General features: G+C 43.3%; 1 protein-coding gene across 1 annotated transcript in view; it reads left to right on the top strand.

Moving 5' to 3' along the window:
• nlgn2a (neuroligin 2a) overlaps positions 1-21,893 on the top strand; it is a 606,345-nt gene that overhangs the window by 215,181 nt on the left and 369,271 nt on the right. Inside the window, exon 2 of the mRNA XM_028798443.2 lies at positions 11,280-12,027. Within this exon, the coding sequence (XP_028654276.1) occupies positions 11,532-12,027 (496 nt within the window). The 5' untranslated portion in view covers positions 11,280-11,531. The remainder of the gene's footprint in view (positions 1-11,279; positions 12,028-21,893) is intronic.

Genomic DNA, 21,893 nt, shown 5'->3' with positions numbered 1-21,893 from the left:
ATCTATCTATCTATCTATCTATCTATCTATCTATCTATCTATCTATCTATCTATCTATCTATCTATCTATCTGTCATATAGTGCCTTTCACATCTATCTATCTATCTATCTATCTATCTATCTATCTATCTATCTATCTATCTATCTATCTATCTATCTATCTATCTATCTATTATATAGTGCCTTTCACATCTATCTATCTATCTATCTATCTATCTATCTATCTATCTATCTATCTATCTATCTATCTATCTATCTATCTATCTTCTGTAATTTCAGTTTCCTCTTTAGATAAACCTTCAATGATCATTATTTTTAATTTAGTTTACTTCTTTCTTATCATTTAATTTTTCTGTTTGTTGTGTTTAACAGGTTTCTCCTCTGGCTCATGTTTAAAGTGCTTCTTTTTGTCTTCTTTGTTCTTTCTCATTATTGTCCATTGTTTTTTATATTATTGTTCTGTTTGTTGTTTCCTGCGACTATGCCCGCGTAGTACTGAAACAGGACAAACTTTACAAATCAATAAACAAACAGGTATCGCTAGCTAAGCAGAGGTAAGGGATGCTCCAACATGTGGCCAGAGGTAGACCGACTCGAACGAGGCTGGCGCATGAGCAAGGAGGGCCCTGCATGGCTCCCCACTCCTGACATCACGCTTCCCTCACCCCTCAGCCCTCAGCTGCTCTCTCAGATTTGCGCAAATAAATTGGTACCGCAAGTGAACTATGACATTTAGCATGAGGAGAGAAGTCGGAAAATCAGCCAGAATGTTCAAGCAGATTCTACAAAAAAAACCTGATTTAAATCCGTTTAGTAGTTCTCTTGTGAAAAGCGGACATAAGTCTCCATACAGACAGATAGACAGACAGACAGACAGATATTGGATTTTATATATAGAGATATATGTCTGATCATGTATTGTCTGTTATTTTTATTCTGTTTGGTTATTATATAGTTTTTACGAGTGTCTCTCATGTTCCTTGTATTTTATGGGTAGCTCCCCAAGAGGCGGGGCCACCTGTCCATCAGCCCTAATGGTCCGCCCCCAGCACTATAAAGGCAGTGCTGGGTTATTCATTTGAAATGTGTTCTGCTAGAGTTTGGCTGCCTTTCTTCTTTGTCTGCACTACTCAGACTCTGGGTATTCAGAGTCTTAACCAAACAGATCAGTCACGAAGACAATCCACACCCAAACAGGATAAAAATGAATAATCAGTGATTCTTCATTTACAGTGAAGTCTAACAAAGTCAAAAAGCGTGTCTTAGGGCTGTGCAGCTGGCTTGTCGGAGTCCCATTTTGCACTCCCTCATCAAACGAGGTAAATGGTGTTGAGAGCTATTTATAAGTAAATTACACAGCTGTTAATAGTTTGCAGTGATCATACGAAATGAATCTCGTGACACGACCTGCCACAGCTTTCTGCTCCTTTATACTTATAGGTCTTTGTTAACCCTTTGAATCCTGCCCTTCCCAGCGTTTCTGCACTATAACCCCCAGCCTCCTCAGTAATTTTCCCAAGTGTTGTTGTATGATTTTATTATATGATGATAAGCCACAATGTTATAACAACAGATTGATACTATAGAACAAGCCATATCACTTACAGCTTAGCAGCTTTCACCATTTTCTGCTCTCAATTGTAAGGACACCAAAACTACACCTTTGAGGGATGTGCTTCAAGATAGTTTTCAATGCACAAGAACACCGAAGATGACTTTTAACCGTCTTTCTGATCAGTCGCTGCACCTCTTCACTTTCCTGCGGGGCTCTCGCTTCTGCCGTCAAGCGCCCAAACTCTCTCAGGTGTGGTGTGACACGCTGTGGGGACAGTGGCAGGTGGGGATTTGGACTGTGGAGTTACATGTGTCACACGGTAATGCAGATGTCTTAAGGTGAGCTCATGGACGAAAGAAACCTCCGGTGGAGCAGAAGGGCGAAAGCTGTCTCTTTGCCTGCTTTCACGTCTCGGCATTCATGACGCGTGTCTTGTTTGCCATTGTTCCGAAGGTAAAATACTATGGAAATGCTTTCTGTTTTCTTCTCGATACCTATGAGAAAAAGCAAACCTGACCTATAGCTAAAAAAACAGTGACATAACTTGCGTAAATGACATAATGGCGGTATATCATGTGCCTAGTCCAGCATTCTCAAACTCCGGTCCTAGAGTGCCGCACTGGCTGAAGGTTTTCATTCTAACCCTTTTCTTAATTAATTTTGCTGCTAATTAACTTCTTTTGAATTTGAATTGACTTGCTCAGACCCCTCAATTGTTTCTTTTTCCTTAATTAGCAGCCAAACAATAATGAGATACAAAATGAGCCAAAACATGACCAGCAAACTGTGTCCATCATACAATATCTGAAAATAAAGAAAGGTGAACTTCTCAGGAATGTTGATCTGCTCAGGTCTCCAAAACGTCTTAGCAGTGCTCTTAGAAAAGAGAAAATCAACAGTCTGTTAATGCACAATGAGAGCAGCAACAAGCCATGGAATTAAAGAACGAATTTAATTAACAACAAGAATTGGCGCCTAATTAAGAATTTGGTTGGAGTGAAATTGGTTGGAGTTTAAGGCCCTGACTTAGTTGGTCTTCTGTTGGCTCACATTTCATTTCTGTTTGGTGTGAACCTCCAGGGTGTGTACAGCCGCCCTAACCCAACACAGACAGGTAGGCACGACTTTGCCAAACAACACACCTTTTACTTACAATTGGGGAGTGTTTCACCCTGCTCTCCACAGCGGAGTACATAAGCCCCAGCACACAATACTCAGTCCCTTCTTCCCCTTTCTTCTTTCTTTGTTTCTTAGCTTCCTCCACTCCTCTCCTAGCAAGCTCAGTCTTCCTTCCTCCCGATTCTGGCTCCCCAAATGGAGTTAGTTGTCTCCTTTTATTCCGGTCCAGGGAGTGTTCCAGGTGGCTCATCAGTATTTCCTAGAATCACTCCACCTGGCAGCCCCCACAGAACCCAACAGGGCTGCACCAAACTCCAGCACCCGTCATGCCCAGCTGGAATCTGTGGTGATACAGCTGCCCAAGAGGACTGCCCTCTAGCATCCCAGGGTAGGTATTACCTCACCGACGCACTCTGCCCTGGTTCTTCCATCCAGGTGGAGTCCTGGCTTTGTAATGGTCGGCCGCCACATTGGATGCCATTTAAGGAAAGAAATGAAGCAATTTAGAGGAACGATGAAGAAATTCAGAGGAACAAATCTTACAAAACAAGTTAATTAAAATTCATTCAAAAGAAGTGAATTAGCAGTAAAAACAGGTCACTAATTAAGAAAAGTGTTAGAATGAAAACCTGCAGCCACTGTGGCCCTCCAGGACTGGAGATGAGGAACCCTGGACTAGTCTAATATAACAAAAGCTGGTATGATGACAGAGAGGTGTGGCGGCCTGACAGAAATATATCACTAGATTCACAGTGTAGCTTGGCATAACAGATACGTCTAGGCCGTTCTTCAGGCCTGCATGGTTAGGTGGTCTGTTATATCGGCCTTTTGGGTATGTACCGTTCTGTGGCTGACCTGAAAGTCGGCCTGCTTGGTTCAAAGAGTTAAATACAGGGTTGGGGGAGAATTGACCGTGTAAAAAGGAACCAAAGGCTAGCAAGTCTGGAAGGGTCAGAGCATTTCAGAATCCCCCTAGCTTTATGGTAAACTTTAGACGTCTCCCATATGATGAGCCTGATGAGCCTCCTTGCTCTCAAGCAAACCACTTGAATGTTCTGTTGACAACATATTTGGACGTGAACGTCAGCAGGCTTTGAGCACTACGAACCAAGTTACCCGAGCTATTCAATAACATTTCAGTAATTATTTACCGCTCTGATGCTGATCTTTCTGATCATAAAATAGGTCATTACGACAGCAAATGATGAGGAAAATTCATAATTAATTGCAGAATCTACGGTATTTGGGGGTTCCTCTAAAGTGCCTCTTTCTCTTGAACGATTTGGCTGCAAAACTAATCAGTTCTCAAGCAACTGCAACACACCCATCATCGAAATATCAATGTTTTCGGTATCAGGAGACCCTAAAATGTCAAGATCCGTTGAAAACTAAAGATCGAAATTTTTGATGAATCTAAAGCTTTCGCTCCTCCCCCCTGTAGATGATATGTTATAGTGAGGAGTGTGCAACGCATAAAAACGAGAAATGTATACCAAGTTTGGTTGGAATTCGTTTAACAGACCACCAGCCTGCTGAGTGAAGAAGCTAAAGAGTTACACTTGTGATCTGAATAATTCGGGGGTTCAATAACATGTAGGGGTCAAATGTTTTATTTTTCTGAATAACATGAGAGGTCTGACTGGTTCTGTGATCCTGAATCATTTATGTATGAACTATTCTGAAAACTTTGGGTGGCAGAGAGGTGACTGGGCTCGGTAGGATAAATTTCTCCATCTGAAGAGCTGACATCGCCAGGCTAAGCTCTGTTTCGGTATTCGTATTTTTATATGTTCTCTCATGATCTTGTTGTAATTTAATTTTTTGGAGCCACTCCTTGATCTTTTGAAATAATCAAGACATTGTTATAGGGGGTTGTATGGCCAAGGAGCACAAGGCTTGTGATATTGGCGATGCCTTTCTGTGTATACTGTTGGGTTTGGGTGGCAAGCGATTTCTAGGTAAGGTCAATTGGAAGTGTGCCGCACATGACATGACCAGGCCAAAGATATGAAGGTCAGCGTTGTGCACGTCCACGTTGTCCAAGTTTGTGGATAAAACAAAAAATAAAAGGCTTGCATTCAAATGAAGGTTTCAATCTGATTTGAGCAACCAGTTCTTTTGTTAATTGACTACAACTTGCCCCTTACACTTTAGCTCTAATCACGTTATTTAGTTTTCAAAATCTCCAAAATGTGCTTTGATTTACGATTTTGGTTTCATGTCTTGGTGTTTTCATTAGAGTATTGCCTTCCCGGTATCAACATTCCTTGTTAATAAGCCATAATCTCAGTCTGTTCTTATTTAAATCCTGTTGCCGCCCAGTGGAGTCAGTGTATGTTCTCCTGGACATACAGTATAGGACTACGACCAAGAATTGTTATGAATGAGACAAAGATACATTTTTCCTGTTTTACATAGAATTTTGTTTCAGAGCTTTTGACATTTCGGACGTTTTTGATAGAATCTCCACATGTGGTTATTTTTATAAGTTACTAGTGGATCTATTGTCCTAACATAAAGGTGGTCCATCGAGAATAAACTGAAGTTTTCCATTCTTTTGTTTTCATCATGAAAAATGACAGCTTCACAGTGATCTCATTGGTGACATAACTTTTCAAAGTGGTGCTTGATTGTCGGTATGCATTTCTGTCTTGTTCTCATTCTTGCGTTCTGCATCCTGGATTTTGTCTATGAGCCTTAGTGCCTGCCTGCTGCTCAGCTGCTCTAAGTTAAGCACTTTCTTTAAAGTGCTTGGCGCTCAGCAGATATCGCTTCTCTTCTTTTTCTTTCTTCCTATTACGGTGTTCTTTGTTACATGCAATGATCAATAAACACAATATTTACACCTGATTATGAATTCTGAACACACATGTACCATGTCCTGGGGGATTTTCAATAGACAGTCTTGCAGGGACTGTGCTTACAATAAACTTTTCTGGTGACCAGTAAAGTGGTCACTAGGTTGCCACAACCTAAAACTTTTTGAATTTCTAAAAAATATTGTGTCAGATTCAGGAATACTTCTTACTTATCATTGTGTGTCAGCATCTTGCCTGCTTAATATTTCTCAGTCTTCATCACTTACTTAATTACTCAGATAGATAGATAGATAGATAGATAGATAGATAGATAGATAGATAGATAGATAGATAGATAGATAGATAGATAGATAGATAGATAGATAGATAGATAGATAGATAGATAGATTCCTATTATGGTCTTCTTCATCATGTCATTATCCTTTAAGGTTTGTCTTTTACTCTACACATGTTGCTGGTGTTATTTTTTCTTTCTGTTGTGTCATTTCATTTGCCAATCACTTTGCCGTAGGACACCCTCAAACGCCGGTCAGCTTGTCAAGGTTGCGGCTACCTCAAACTTTTGGAATTTCCAGAATGTTACCAGGATCAAACGGATTGTGGAGGAGTATGATATGACAACAGCCACCATAATAATAATAATAATAGGAAGAACGGGCATCTGTATAAATAGCAGTTAGCTCTCCGCCAGTAGCTCACACATGTAAGAGCTCACCCGTCCTGCTTTATAAATACTATTCTTATTGTGTTATCGTTTTGGGGTTTAGGATCACTCTGGGGTGTCCTACTTGGGCACAATATTATTTTCTTGCCACAGGGGAAAAAAAGGTTCCTTTTAAAAAATGCCAAACAGAATAGTTAGCAGCTGGGCATCAACATAAACAAAACCCAAGTCAGTCAGACATTTTCTGATATGCTTAGTCCAGGGTTGTGGGGGTCTGCTGAAGCTTTTGTTAGCTAGTATAGAGCACAAGGCAGGAACAAACCCTGGAGACACACACACACATACACAGGAGACAATTTAGGATCATCAGTTTGCTTATCCTGCATGCCTTTGGACTGTGGGAGGAAACCCTTGCACACCTGAGGTGAACATGCAAACTTCCTGCATGGAGGACCCGGGACATGAATCCTGCTCTCCTTACTACTGCACCACCGTGCTCCCCCAGAATCTTTATACAATAAAAGATTTATTTTTTAAAAAGTTTCTAAGAACATGAAAGGAATTGCCTGAGCAGGCAAGGCAGTCCACAGCAAATGCACTCCCAATTCAGAATCCCAAGACAAAGTCAAAAGCAGGGCACAGGATCAAAAATCCAAGAAATCACAAAAAGCTCAGTCGAAACACAAATAGACACTCCACACCCTACGCACTTTGAAATTAACCACCAGGAACTATGGAAGGCCCTCCCATTCATAGGGTGGAGGGGCAGTTCCTGGCAGGGACAGGCAGGGGGACCACCCACAGAACACATGGGACATAACACAGAAACATAGACAACGCCAAAATTAAAGAATGAACATTAAGTACATAAATTTAACGAATCAAAAGGGAACATGACCTTGAATCTCAACCAGAGGAGGAACCTTGGCTGAGACATGACAGATATCAGGAGATGATTAGTTACTTTGCGTCACTTTCTAGTTAGTCCAGTTGCATTCCACACACAAAACTTTCAAGCAATCCAGAAATGGCAATAAATGCCTGGTGGCTGTGTCATCAACATTGTCTGCATCTGGACAGCATCTGGAGTTCTGTGTCTACTCTGGTCACCACATTACAAAAAAAGACATAGCAGCACTTGAAGCTGTGAAGAGGAGAACAGCCAGGAGCATCTTAAGGACATGTCTGACTGTGACAGACTCAGACAATCAAACCTGTTTAGTCTCAAGCAGAGGAGACTGTGTGGGGATCTAATCCAGGTATTTAAAATCCTCCAAGATATCGATAAAGGAGATCCGGCAGAATTGTTTCAGCTTTATGGTGAATCTCATACTGCTAGAAATTATAGGGGAAGTACATTTAAGACTGAAGCCATTAAGCAATTCTGGACTCTGGAAGAAACTACCGTGACACATTGTTGAAACAGAAACCCTGACAACCTTTAAGAAGAACCTGGATGAGACATTGGGACAGCTTAGCTATTAGCTAAACAAATGGGCACGATGGACTGAGTGGTCTCATTTCGTTTGTCAGATTTCTTATGTTCTTTTGCTCATTTATTAGGCAGAAACAGTTTTTTTCTTCCCCCAGGAAACATCGTCATGAAGATTTGACAAGAGCTGCACTTGTGCTCCAGCATCATTGCGATGATTATGTGGCTTGTTTACCAGCGGAATGACTTTTACCTGATAACTAGAAAAGAACGTAAAAAAAATGAGTTTCTTTGCGTGCCACCACAGACACGTTTCATCCAGGCGACTCGGTGGCAAGCTCTGCTGACGGCATACGGTCATGGGTCTCCATTTCAATTCAACTTCTCTATATGATGTTGCATTGTTACTCTGCAATATCATCACGTCAATTTAGATTCCCAAATCACGTGTCTGCCATCTTTAGACTTTGTCACACACATGTGCTTAGGAGGACGCTGAATGGACCTAATGAAGGTAATTCTACACAAGGCCAGGGGGTGGCGGGGTACACTAAACCTTCCTTTGTTATTTCTGCCAACCAAATGCGGGAAATACTTCCTGATTCAGCCTTGACGATGTCACTTCTGGTTCCGGCCTAAAAGACATCGCTTCCTGCTAAGCACTTTAAAGCCACCATCTTTGGCTTAAGTTATCAGTTCAGTCTGGAATTCCAACCTGTGCACATCAGTGCCAATTTTTATACCCTTTTGCAGCCAGGGACAATACACGGGTGGCTGCCCCAGTCCTTTTTGTGTGTGTCGACGCTGGTTCTTTCACAACTTGCACATATTTAATTATGTTCATTTGGGAATGTGTGATTCACATTTACTACATGGTATCAAAATGAACCTGAATGCACCTCCAGTGTCCACCTGAGGCTGGAAGTGTGATGCCATTGAAAGGACACGTCACCTATGTGAATCACTCCATTTGATTGTGGGCCGCATGCATTTCTCACCAACACTGTATGTGGTCAGTTTGATCAACTCAACACCAATGAATGTACATCTTTTTTAAGTTAATGTGTTGTCACGCGTGTGCGTTGGAGGACCTCTTGACAGGCTCAGTTTAGGCATGTAGTTAACCCCCGAGACAGAAAGGAGCACTGCTGCTCTCATTGTCATCTCCTTCTTTCCGCACAGTGCCCAGAAGCCACCTGGTGATGGCATTTGACCCCGCCCCTTCCATTTCAGCCACCATAAAACCCCAGCGTCACAGATGTAGGTGTCATTACTGGCTCGAGTGACTTGCTGAATGAAGCTGCACTAACAGTGACTGCAACCCCTGAAACCTTTGTTGAATTCCCTCACTCAGGACTTATTCCAAAAAGCGTTGTTTTCTTTTGTTTATTTCATGTTTGTCCACAGACAAAAAAAGGACGGCCCTGTTGGTGCAATAAAACTTCTTTAGCTGTCTGGAGACCTGTCATTCCCTCACCCTGAACACAGTGGTCAACTTCTATCTGAGAGTAAAAAGTGGACCCTGAGGCTGAATCAGATGCTAGGAGCAGGGCCATCTTAACAGCATTATAGGCCCCCGGGTAAAGCTGGGCACCTGGGTCCCTACCTACACAACCACTCAGCAAGTCACAACATACTGTATATGCTCGTGGGACCCCCGGGCAACTGCCCAGCATACCCATGCGTTAAGATGGCCCTGGCTAGGAGTGGTCTGATTGACTGGTATTTGTGCAAATTGTTTCATGCCAATGTATGCAAATTTATTTTGATACTGTGATTGCCTAATAGAAATCATTTTCCATAAGGCACAGTTAGATTTCAAGCCGGATCACATTCGTACTTCACGTGATTTGCTCCAACTTTTGCCTGGTACTTCACAGAGATCACCGTTTCCAAAGGGTTTCGTATACTTGTTTTGGTTTGCATCAGAGTGCAAATGGTGTGTTCATATCTAACTGAAGAACCTGAACTACCAGGGCAGTCACTCCAGAGCTTCAAACCAACATTCACCTCCTTCAGTCTGTCCTCGTAACTCAAACATCACAGTCCTAGACTAGTCTCGTCTCTCTTCTCTCGGAATTTCTCAAGCTCTGCTTTTTCTAGCCTTGAACTATTGTGGGTGCTGTATGTTCATACAGTATGAGTGATTTTCCCGATGCTAATTTAATGCCTAGAACAGTGCCTTCAGTGTCTGTTCAGGTCAGGTTGGGGAGAATGCACTGGTACAGGGCATTGATGCACCCACCACATGACGAAACAGCTCAGGATCCTGGTTGGCAACCCCCCAGACAGACACACGGTCCAGTCCCATCCTCAGAAATGACCATCTATCTGCCACAGCCAGGTGTTACGGGGACATCCCCATGGCCTGGTCCAGCCACTTGGGTCCTCAGCAATGAGCCAGATCACCCTCAGGGAATCGCGTCACATGGCCGCAGTGTCGTAACTGACACTCTCTCACAGTGCAGGTAATGTGCGTTATTTGGGACTCCGTTAGCAACTGCTCAGTCAACACAAAGTCAAACCAGCGGTACTCAAGGATTCACTAAAGAGACACAGAACTACTTTGAGTGTCTGTTCAGTGAAAGAAAACAGTTGAGGGACTGGAACATCTGCACCTCCTCACTGACAGTTGACTTCTTGGCGTACACGTCATCTGCGAGTCTTTACAACATTTTGGCAGCTCCAAATATATTCCCATTTAATTGTTCACGACCAACTTAGGCAAAACCGAAACTGAAATGTCAGGCTTTGTGAATCTGTAGGGGGTACTGTACAGTGAATTCAGACAATGCCACACACAGTGCCACACACAGCACCACTTTGTGCCCAGAGGGATCATTCATAGCTCATCACAGTCCATCTAAGCCCAAACCTGTAACTGGGGTAGATCACAACCTTTCATGTAATGCCTTCAGTCCCAAAAATAATGCTTGTCCTCTCCATAACAGGTGTCAAGAAAAAATTTGGAAGACCTTTGGGTGTCAGCATAATAATAATAATAACTCTTTGCATTTATATAGAGCTTTTCTCACTACTCAAAGCGCTCAGCAATTGCAGGTTAAGGACTTTGCTGAAGGGCCCAACAGAGCAGAGTCCCTATTGGCATTTTACGGGATTCGAACCAGCAACCTTCCGATTGCCAGTGCAGATCCCTAGCCTCAGAGCCACCACTCCGCTTGGAAATGTTTAGCATGGAAAATGTTTAGTGATGCTCAGGCTTAGGGCTTGGCCTGGCAATCTGAAAGGTGGAGTTTGGTTCCATTGTGTGTAATCTTATATATAAAGCAGACTGTAACAATCTTGCGGTCTTGTATGTATGTTATCATCCAGTTGACGCTCGGAACGTTCCTGGTGTGCTCTGTAAAAACAACCGACAGTTTTATCATGAAAAATCCATAGTATTATTTGGTTGTTATTTTAATGTTTGTTTTTGTTAACTATATTTTCATCTTGAATTATTATCACTGTAACAATTAAAAAAAAAAAGCCAGGTATTTCAGCTAGTGGACAATAAAGGATGTTAGAGTTCAGAGTTCTTCTAAGGTTAACTGAGATCTCTGCTTTAGGGCGTGAGAAGGAGCGGGAAAGGGCCCTGAGCGGTTTCTCTGCCTTGTTCTGGGGTCTCCTCATTTCCTAACACAATGTCTTCTCACTTCTTTCTCTCTCTCTCTGTCTCTCTCATTGCAGGGCAGGCGAGGTGTGCTGGCCAGTGGGGTGGACTCCTAGTATCTCCTTCTCCAATGAAAGCCTCCCATCAAAATGGAAAAATTCAAAGAAGGCAAAGCACCTGAAGCTGGCACTCTCAGAGTATAACCTGTTGTACTGCAGCTGTACTGTCCAGAAAGAAGGCCAACAAACACTCCGGACTCCCAGCTTGAGGCGAGGTGACAAATTTGACTTCTTCACAGGCCGGTGGTGCGGCACTCTCCAGACGTGGAAATGTTTCCAGTCATATCCCTTTTGTGTGCCACTGTTGCCAGTGTGCCCAGATTGTGCTGCAGGAGGAGGTCAGATGTCTGCTTGCTCTGGCTATCGAGCCTGGTTTTGAGACTCATCCTCACATCTTGTCAGAAGGGTGAAGCTAGCACTGGTGGAAAGTATCCCGTGGTGACAACAAACTATGGCAAACTACGTGGAATCAAGAAGGATCTCAATAATGAGATCTTGGGGCCAGTGGAACAGTACCTAGGAGTGCCTTATGCTACTCCGCCAGTGGGTGAAAGACGGTTTCAGCCTCCAGAGGCTCCTGGGTCCTGGTCAGAAGTGCGAAATGCCACCCAGTTTGCCCCTGTTTGCCCTCAGAACATCCATGGGGTACTGCCTGAGATAATGCTTCCTGTGTGGTTTACGGATAATCTGGAAATAGTGGCGGGCTATGTCCAGAATCAAAGTGAGGACTGCCTCTACTTAAACATTTATGTGCCAACCGAAGACGGTAAGTGCCATGAATCTGCTGTCTGCTGTTTCTTGAGAGCCCAAGCACTCTCACGCGTTCACTCTTGCCCAGGAATGAGAGTGCGTTTTCAAGCAATTTTCCCCCTCTACTTCTTAGAGAATGCATTTTGATTGCTATTGCATATGTTAGATCTGCAGTTGATTTTTTCTCCCCAGATCCCTCCCCTTTCTTCCTGCTCCTGTTCTCTTTCACAACTTTTTGGATGGTTTTTAAGATTTCTCTTTGACTTCTTCATTTTTTTTTACACTCTTTAAAGTGCAGCTCGTGTGGGCCTAGCAAAATCTCTCTTTATTGTAGCCCCCCTCCCCTCTTAACACCCTACCCACATCCCCCTAGGAAGCACTGTTATCTTGGTGGGCGAAAAAAATTTCTTCTTTTCTTGTTGCTTCATTTTTTTTTTCCAGCTGTCCAGTTTAAGGAGTACGTTGAATTTTTGACAGTGCATTTTCTTTTCCTAGTGAACACATGCCTTCTGACACCACACTCCTGAGACCTAATGCCCAGTGCCAAAACCAGGATCCTTCAGCTACCGTTTCTCTTTTTTTATTCTTTATTTTGTTTGCAAAAGAAAGCATTACTTCACTCTTTGCTGTTTTCTTTCCTTCTCTTTGCCTTTCTTCTTCTGATTAGTTACACTCGTTCATCCTGGCATATTTTTTTTGGGTAAATTGGTGTCTAGTGGTGTATTATTCTGCTTATCTAAGTATTACTCTAGGTGTTAATTCCATGAAGAGTTCAATCTCGTCCAGGAGAAGCAGTATGTGTGTGTGTGTGCAGGCGTGGGTGGGTGGGAATGGAGAAGAAAGTGGCGTCCATCTCTGCTTCTTCTACTCAGGGTTATTACTTATTGTGCTTACTTCACGCGGCTTACTTCATGCCAACAGCCACCGCAGAGTTTGTTTGTAACACCCAGAGCACTCATGAAGTGCCCATCCCAGCATTAGAAAGAAACACCAAAGAATAAGATCTTCTGGTTTTATTTAAGTGCCACCCGATTTTGATTTAACAGAAAGAAAGGCAACTCCAAGCCGTGGCACATCTGTAATAATCTCTGAGCTACGCTCATTTTCATTCCAGAACACTCCAGTTAAAGTCCTTTTCGGTACCTCAGACCTCCACATGCTACCGTTTCATTGTCCCTTTTTCAGATTTTCTTTTTCCTCTTTTTTTAGTCTATGAACAGCAAAGTTACTTTGTATGTGAATGGAAAAAAATGTTGTTTTAGGATCAGTGAAGAATAAGCAGCGAGTACTTGGCGACAGAATATTGTGGGAGAAAATGAAAAGACAACATCAGTAGTGTGGAGTGTTTGCTAGCATCCCATTTTAATCGGCAATGGAATTTAATCCCACACGGACACTTAAAGGAAACAAAAAGACAGGGCTGTTGGTCCATTTGAGACTTCTTCTCTGAGTCTCATGTTTCTTACACCAGGGTCGGTAGTGATTACAGACTTCTGGTCACATCTCCTCTTTTATAGGTTCTGCATTGGTGGGGCTGGAAGAAGTGTCATTGTTTATCCCGAAAATCGTCTTCCGGTCTGAGGGAAACAAAAGGGGTTTGGTTAAGGCCAGCATAAACAGTCTTATCCTTCTCCCTATCTTCAGTTCCAGAGCCATGTGGCTGATCCCACCACTTGCATGCATGACAGTATTTCTATATATTGGGATCTGGCAATAAGAAACCAGAACAGGTTAAAGGTTTGGTGTCTTCCATCCACCATTCAATTGTGACAATGATAATAATGAAGGAAATAAAAAGAAAGAGAACATGAAATGCTGAGCCCTTCAATGCACAGGCTTTTTCCAATTATAGCAGCAGCAGTTGTAATGGCACCAGTAGTTATGGGATTGACATTGATCATCATCTTCCAATCCTTGTGCTGCTCATATGCTGAGAAGGGTGTGGGGCTTCTTCGCCACACAGGAAGTGGTGCCAGGGTGTGCCGCTGGTCTCCTCCTCTAGCCGGGGATTGCAATAGTGGGGGAGGTTAGTATGTGTGCAAACATATAACCCGTCCCGGTTTTAATGTCAGTCAGCTTGCTCTCTCCTCACTCATGCCTCACTATATATATTTTCACAAAATCATAAACATATTTTATATGTACAATGTACATATTGTGGTCACCAGGGGGCATTTGAGCTCCCCAAATTCCTGACACAGACTAGCCTTGGATACAAGTTCATTAAGCGCAAAGCATTTTATTGTGGGAAACTTTTTACAAACAGTGTTTTTCACCCCACAATAAACACTTCACTCCCCAAGCACAATCACTGGCTCTTCTGTCTCTCCTCTGCTCCTCCAGCAAGCTTCATCCTCTTCCTCCTGACTCTGACTTCTGGATTGAAGTGGGGCTGCTCCTTTTATCCTAGCCCGGAAGTGACGGTGGTGTGAAGCAGTGGTTCTGAAGCACTTCCAGGTGAGATTGTAGCCCCACAAAGTAGAGACTCCCAAATCTTGCAACTCTTCCTGGAAGACCCCACAGAACCCAGCAGGGCTGTCACCTGGAATATAATACCCAGGATGCCTTCTGGATATCCATGTGGATATCCCAGCCTGAGTTGGCTGCCATCTATTGTCCTTGGAAAGGAACTAGCATGAGTAAGCTGCCTCCCTCTGTCCTTCCATTAGAATGGCCTCCCAGCTGGGTAAGGTTTCCTGTGTAATCCTGGCCGGGACGCCTGCCCTCATGGGCTGTCCATCACAATATACACAAATGCAAACACAAATGTGTATATATGTGTATATATATATATATATATATATATATATTGTGAAGTATAAAAACACAGACAGAACAGATTAAGGGTTGGGGAACCATCCCCATATACTGTGTACCACTCAGGCAGTGAAAATGGCACTGAGGTATTGGTCATTTGCATACAAAGTACGCACAAGACAATGAATCTTCGACAGAGGGAGGTTTTATGAAGTCAGAACCGGAAACACTGCAGCTTTAGAGAAAATGAGGGTGACGTAAATGGAATGGGATGGAGGTGACATCATTGTCTGGAGTTGGAAATGAGGACATCGGTGAGGGACTGGAAATTAAGTCATCATGGGAGGACTGTTAGTTGCTGCTATAGTGCATTGGGCTTTGTTGTTGGGAGGCCGTCAACAGATTGTCTGTTTACATATTTTTGGACTTCGAGTTTTCGTTTTTTCTGATAAGGGAGAAAGGCACTAATACACTGCCCTGTACTCCCATCCCGCATCTTTTTGCTCTCTGTCAGGCCGTTGGGTGCCCCCTAATCACGTGTGTGTGACACGATATATATATATATATATATATATATATATATATATATATATATATATATATATATATATATATATATATATATATATATATTTAGTGAGAAGAAGACACACCGGGCATCAGAAAGGTTTGGGGCAGCCACCCATATAATATGTTCCTGGCTGCAAAAAGAGTAAGGTTTTTCAAGAAAGTAATGGTTACAAGCCAGAGTCCAAATCAGAACTGAACTCCAGAGCAAGGGAGTGAGGCTTTATAGGAAGTCTGGAGAAAGTTATGTCATCCTCGGGGCCGGGACCAGAAGTGATGTGTCCCAAGTTGAGGCAGCGGTTCCTGGTTAGATTTCCTGGGAAAGGTCTGCAGGAGACTTAAAAGGAGAGTTAGTGTACCCCACCACCCACTGGGCAGATGTCTTACCACTAGCCTTTAGGCCCTTCAGCTACCTCCTATTCGGGTTGGATGGCCTGCACCAAGGTTGTGAGCCCAAGAGAGGATGTCAGCATTGGCATGAAGAGACCCCTGGTGATGAACGAGCGAAAACTTGTATTGTTGCAGGTCAAGAAACCACCTAGTGATCTGCGGATTCAACTCCTTGTGAAGGGACATCAACTTTAAAACTGCAAGAGAGCATAGTAAACCCTTTTTGTTTTCCCTCCAGCAACCAGCCTACGTCTGTGGGTCCCTACCACATTCTCCTTTCGGTAGGACTTATGCCCGGGGATGTCCTTATGGAGTGGAGCCCATACCGGGTCTTTCCGCCCCGAAGACCCCCCCGCCCCCCAACGCACTCCTCATCCAGAAACTCGGCCCTGGTACTTTCCTACCTGGTTTGGTTTTGGGTTCTGTCCCGGTTTATTCTGGGACAGCATCCTGCCGGCTACTCCAATGTGAGAAGAAGAGACACCAGACATCGCAAAGTTTTGGGGCAGCCACCCGTATAATATGTTCCTGGCTGCAAAAAGAGTAAGGTTTTTCAAGCTAGTAATGGTTACAAGCCAGAGTCCAAAACAGAACTGAACTACAGAGGAATGGAGGAAGTGATGTCGACCTCTGGGCTGGGACCGGAAGTGTCCCAAGTTGAGGCAGTGGTTCCTGGTGGGATTTCCCGGGAAAGGTTTGCAGGAGACTTAGAAAGAGAGTTAGTGTACCCCGCCGCCCCCTGGGCAGATGTGCTACCAATAGCCTTTAGGCCCTTCAGCTGCCTCCTATTCGCACGTGTGTGACAATATATAAAATACAGTATACATACAGACATACATACAATGCCCTCAGAAAGTCTTCAGTCCCCTTCATTTTTTTCACATTTTGTAATGTTGCAGCCTTGTGCTAAAATCATTCAAAAACATTTTTTCCCTCATTAAGCAACATTCAGTACCTCAGAATGACAAAGCGAAAGCAGGATGGTAACATATCTCTTGGTGCTGGGTAAGGTCCTTGCTAGGGTCATCCCCAATAGGATCCATGAATAGGATTACTCACCTACCAGCATCCGGAGCAGTCTGGTATTATACCTAAGAAGTCTACCATCAACTGCATCCTGGCCACTGAGGGTTCTCATGGAGCACAGTCACCAATATCGGTGAAGACTGGACTCCTTCAGTTCTGTGTCTCTTCACAGAATCCTTAGGTATTGTTGGTTTGACTTTGTGTCGAATGAGCAGTTGCTCACAGAGTCTCGAATGAAGCACATTACCTGCACTGTGAGGGAGTGTCAGTTACAGCACTACAGCCATGCGGTGTGATTCCCCACTCACAGGATTGTCATTGTTAAGGACCATAGTGGTTGGACCAGGCCAAGGGTACGACCACATAATATCTGGCTGCAGCAGACAGATGGTAATTTCCGGAGGGTGGGAGTGGACCACATATCTGCCTGGGGGTTTGCCAACCAGAATCTTGAGCTCTTTCATCATATGGTGGGTGAATCAACGCGCTGTACCAGTGCATGTTCCCAAATGTGAACCTGAACCTGAGACATCCATTGACATAAGTATTTAGACCCTTTGTTAAGACATTTGACATTTGGCTCAGGTGCATCTCATTCTGTTGATGCTCATTGATGTGTTCCTACACCTTGTTTCAAGTCCACCTATGGTCAGTCCAGTTAATCGGACCCGATGAGGAATTGCATGTAACTGTCTATACTGTAGAAGGTACCATAGCTGAGCAAAAACTAATTCATGGGGTTGGAAAAATTGTCTGCAGAGCTTAGAGAGAGACACACATCTGGGGAAGGCTACAAAAAAATTCCTGCAGCCTTGAAGGTTTCCCAACAGTACAATGGCCTCCCAATCTTCTTAAACGGAATATGTTTGTAACAACCACTTCTTAGAGCTGACCACCTGGCCAATCTGATCAGTCAAAGGAGAAGGGTCACGGTAAGAGAGGTGACCAAAAACCCCTATGTGAAGATGTGAGAAACCTCCAAAAGGGCAACCATTACTGCAACATTCCACCGATCTGAGCTTTATGACAGAGTGACCAGATGACACATGAAAGCCCACCTGGACTTTGCAAAAAGATGGCTAAAGGACTCTCAGACTGTGAGAAATAAGATTCTCTGGTCTGATGAAACCAATTGAATTCTTTTGGTCTCAAATCTAAGCATCACGTCTGGAGGAAACCAGGCACCGCTCATCACTTTTACAATAGCCATTCCGACGATGAAGCATGGTGGTGGCGACATCATACTAAGGGGTTGTTTTTCAGCGTTATGGACGTGGGGGACAAGTCAGAGTAGAGCGATATCCTTAATGAAATCTAGAGCACCCTGGACCCCAGACTTCCAACTGGACATTGATCCAAGAATGGCTTAGGGACACCTCGAGTGTCAGTGTCACGGAGAGGACAAGTGAACCCAAGTGAAAATCTCTGGACACACTTGAAAAAGGCTGCCCACCGATGGTCTCCAGAGCTTGAGAGGATTTGCAGAGAAGAATGGCAGAAAATCCCCAAATCCAGGTGTGTGAAGCTTATAGCGTAAGACCCTCGAAGACCCCAGGAGACCCCAAGCTGGAATTGCAGCCACAATAAGTACTAAGTAAAAGGTCTGAATACTTGTGTCAGTGGTATAATTTACTTTTTTTATTTTGTAATAAATTTGCCAAAATTCTTAAAATTCTCTTTTCACTTTTGTCATCCTGTTGTATTGTGTGCAGCTTAGTTTGGGGAAAAAAAATATGATTTCATTACAAGGCTGCATCAAATGTAAAAAAAGTGAAGGGGTCTGAGTACTTCCTGAAGGCTGTGAGAGTTAACTGGATGAGATATCGAAAAGGTAAAACGTAATTTCAAATGATATATCATCAGGCCTAATTTAAACTTGTTGCTTTCTGCACACAACTCCTGAACGTAAAGTACTAAGGAGACATGAAGAGAAGTGGCCAATTCCACAGAGTAGTTGCAAAGCTAACACAGTGAGATGTTTTGGGGCACCTGTAGGCAAAACTCAAACAATTGATGTCTCAAAAAAAGAAATACAGTGATCCCTCGCTATATCGCGCTTCGTCTTTTGCGGCTTCACTCCATCGCGGATTTTAAATGTAAGCATATGTGAATATATATCGCGGATTTTTCACTGCTTCGCGGATGTCTGCGGTCTACAGTACGTGTGCTTCCTCAGTTGATTTGCCCATTTGAATTCAAACAAGGGACGCATTTGAATTCAAACAAGGGACGCTATTGGCGGATGGCTGAGAAGCTACCCAATCAGAGCACGCAGTTAAGTTCCTGTGTGCTGCTGATTGGCTCAGCAACGGAGTGCTGCATTAACCAGGAAGTCTCATCTCACTCATTCAGCATTAATGCACGTTACTGCTAATGCTTCAGGATTGCAGAAAAGGTAAAAGTTTTGGATATGTTGAAGGAAGGAAACAGCTACACCGCTGTAGGACACAATTACAGCATCAATGAGTCCACGATTCTTTTTATTTAAAAAGGAGGAAAAGCATATAAGATCTACGGCCGCAGTGTCCTTTAATCAGGGCGCAAAACAAGTTGCAAGGGGACGTGATAAGGCAGTAGTCTGGATGAAATCTGCTTTAGGGATTTGGATTGAAGAGTGCTGGAAGAAGAACAACGGCAGTGCTAAACAGTCGCCTGAAGAGGCTCCTTTAGAAGAGCTGTAACGCTATCCTTTGTTGTGCAGTAAAATTAAACTCATCGTTATCGGACAAGTCGTCGTGTCATTGTTGGTGAGTAACCATAATTAATTATTTACGTACAGTACTTATTACATGTACATAGTTTAGTGTCGCTGTACACACATTTTACTGTATACAATTTTTCTTGCATTGTATGTATTTATTGCTGGTGGCCTGTCTGTTGTAATGGCTGTAACGTATGTGATATCGGAGACGCTCGATATCTTTAAAATAATATTTAGGTTTTACTGTATACATAATTTCAACGAATCTTACCTAATATCTAAGAGAATACAAAGGGTTTATGCTGTATAACTGTGCGTGAAATGTTTATAATAGTGTGGGAGAGTTTGTAAGGGCTTAAAATATATAAAAATAACCATATAAAGATATGGTTTCTACTTCGCGGATTTTCTTATTTCGCGGGTGGCTCTGGAACGCAACCCCCGCGATGGAGGAGGGATTACTGTAAAGAAAAATAAAGAAATAAAATGTGGGTAAAGTATCATGTTGCCATTTTTCAGATGGGAGTCTGGATAACAACTACCAAAGATGGCGGTTCTTCTGGTTAAGACCATTTCTGGCAGATTTCTGGAGTCGGGTCCAGGTGGACACATCCTGGAAATGATATCAGCAGTGGAAAAGCTGCCAATCTGCTGATCTGCAGCGAGAGAGAAAGAGAAGGCATTATCGTAGAGTACCAACCCCTGGAGTGGTAGAGAATTACTGTCACCAGAGCCCTTAAACTGTCCCCTTTTGTGAAATAACCAAGTAGAAGTCAAACCCAAGAAAACTATGTTTAAGACAAACACAGCTTTGTTTCTGCACCCTCACCTGAATGTCACTTAAATGCGACCTGCCATCTGTCTAAGTCACTTCACATTCACTCACCAGCAGTTCTGTCTTTAATAATGCAAAGCTTCAACGGTGTGCCCTCAGAGTTTCAAACACATCCAGGTTAAAGTACCCGAGGAACTGCTACGTCAAGAGTTTGTAATGACACACTTCTCCATCTCCCATTGATGGCCTCCTCCATCATCTGCAGCTCCTTTCTAATTCGGCTCTGTCCACAGCATCTGACTTACTGACAGCCTTCCTGACAAGGCCGTAGCTTTGACCTACACGACCACATATGTTAGCAAAATGTATGTAAGATTCATACGGCCCGTTGGTATGGATTATTTAATATTACTTTAAGCTCTGTGTGAATCATTCATGAAGAAAGTGCTTCGGTCACAGGATTCTTAAGCAGGAGCTCAGGTACGCACGCAGCATCAGTGCATCCAGGCCTCCATTGTTTTAATCCACATAATCCAATCACATGTCACAGCAGTTTTTACCAAATGTTGTAAAGTGGCCTGCTGTGCACAAGTCTGGTCCAGTCATGTGAGTCCAGAAGGTCTGTGGTTGCAGTGACTGGCGCAGGGAAACGGGAAATTTTAGAAGTGGGTGTTGTCGACCCAGGGGCATCGGCAGTTGTTTGGGACTAATGCAACCTCGTTTAGGACCCCTTGCCATTAGTTATAATGGAGCAGTGGAGTGGGTCGCAACGAGTGTTCTCCTTTTATAAGAATGGTGATAGTGTGACTGCCACACAAAGGGAATTTCTGCGTCATTACCAGTTAGGACCTCATGATCGTGTCCCATCTGCACACATGATTACAACATGGTTGTGTAATTTCGAAGAAGCGGGTTCAGCCTAAAAAGAAAAGTCCCCAGGTGGTGTTCGAATGACCTGCACACCAGAAAATATTGAGGCTGTTCGAGCTGCCATCGTGAGGAGCCTTCGCCGCTCCGGTCAACAACTCGCATCATCACTACAGTGTAAAGAACACTACACAAGTTGAAGTTCCACCCTTACAAATTTCAGATTGTGCAGGAACTCAAACCCAATGACCACGTGTTGCGTCAACAGTTTTGTGAATAATTGTTGGCTTAAGTAAATGAGGACGGCAATTTCTATTAACAACTTGCCCCTTTTCACCTTAATGGCTATGTTAACAAACAGAATTTCCATTACTGGGCAAAGGAAAATCCTTTTGAGCTTCACCTGCGTCCATCACACAGCACCAAGGTTACAGTATGGTGTGCTGTGTCATTGCCTGGTGTCATAGGCCCTTACTTAATTGAAAATGAGGAGGGCATTGCAACTACAGTTACATCCGATCGGTATGTTGCTATGCTTAAAAAAATTTTTTGTGCAGAAGTTGCAAAACTGTGCACATCTGAATATTGAAAGCACGTGGTTTCAACAGGACGGAGCCACTTTGCATACTGCCCGACAGCCGATGGCAGCTATTCAATGATTGTTTGGAAAGCGTGTCATTTCACGCAGCAGTGACGTTCCATGACCACCGAGATTCCCAGATCTCACTGTTTCTGTCATCTTAAAAGCCTAAGTGTACCTCCCACGTCCTGCAACCATTGCTGAAATAAAAAGGTTGAT

The sequence above is a fragment of the Erpetoichthys calabaricus genome, chromosome 3, assembly GCF_900747795.2.
Source record: "Erpetoichthys calabaricus chromosome 3, fErpCal1.3, whole genome shotgun sequence".
NCBI classification, from domain to species: domain Eukaryota; kingdom Metazoa; phylum Chordata; class Cladistia; order Polypteriformes; family Polypteridae; genus Erpetoichthys; species Erpetoichthys calabaricus.
The sequence above is the reverse complement of the archived record's forward strand: the minus strand, read 5'-3'. Positions and strand labels throughout refer to the sequence as shown.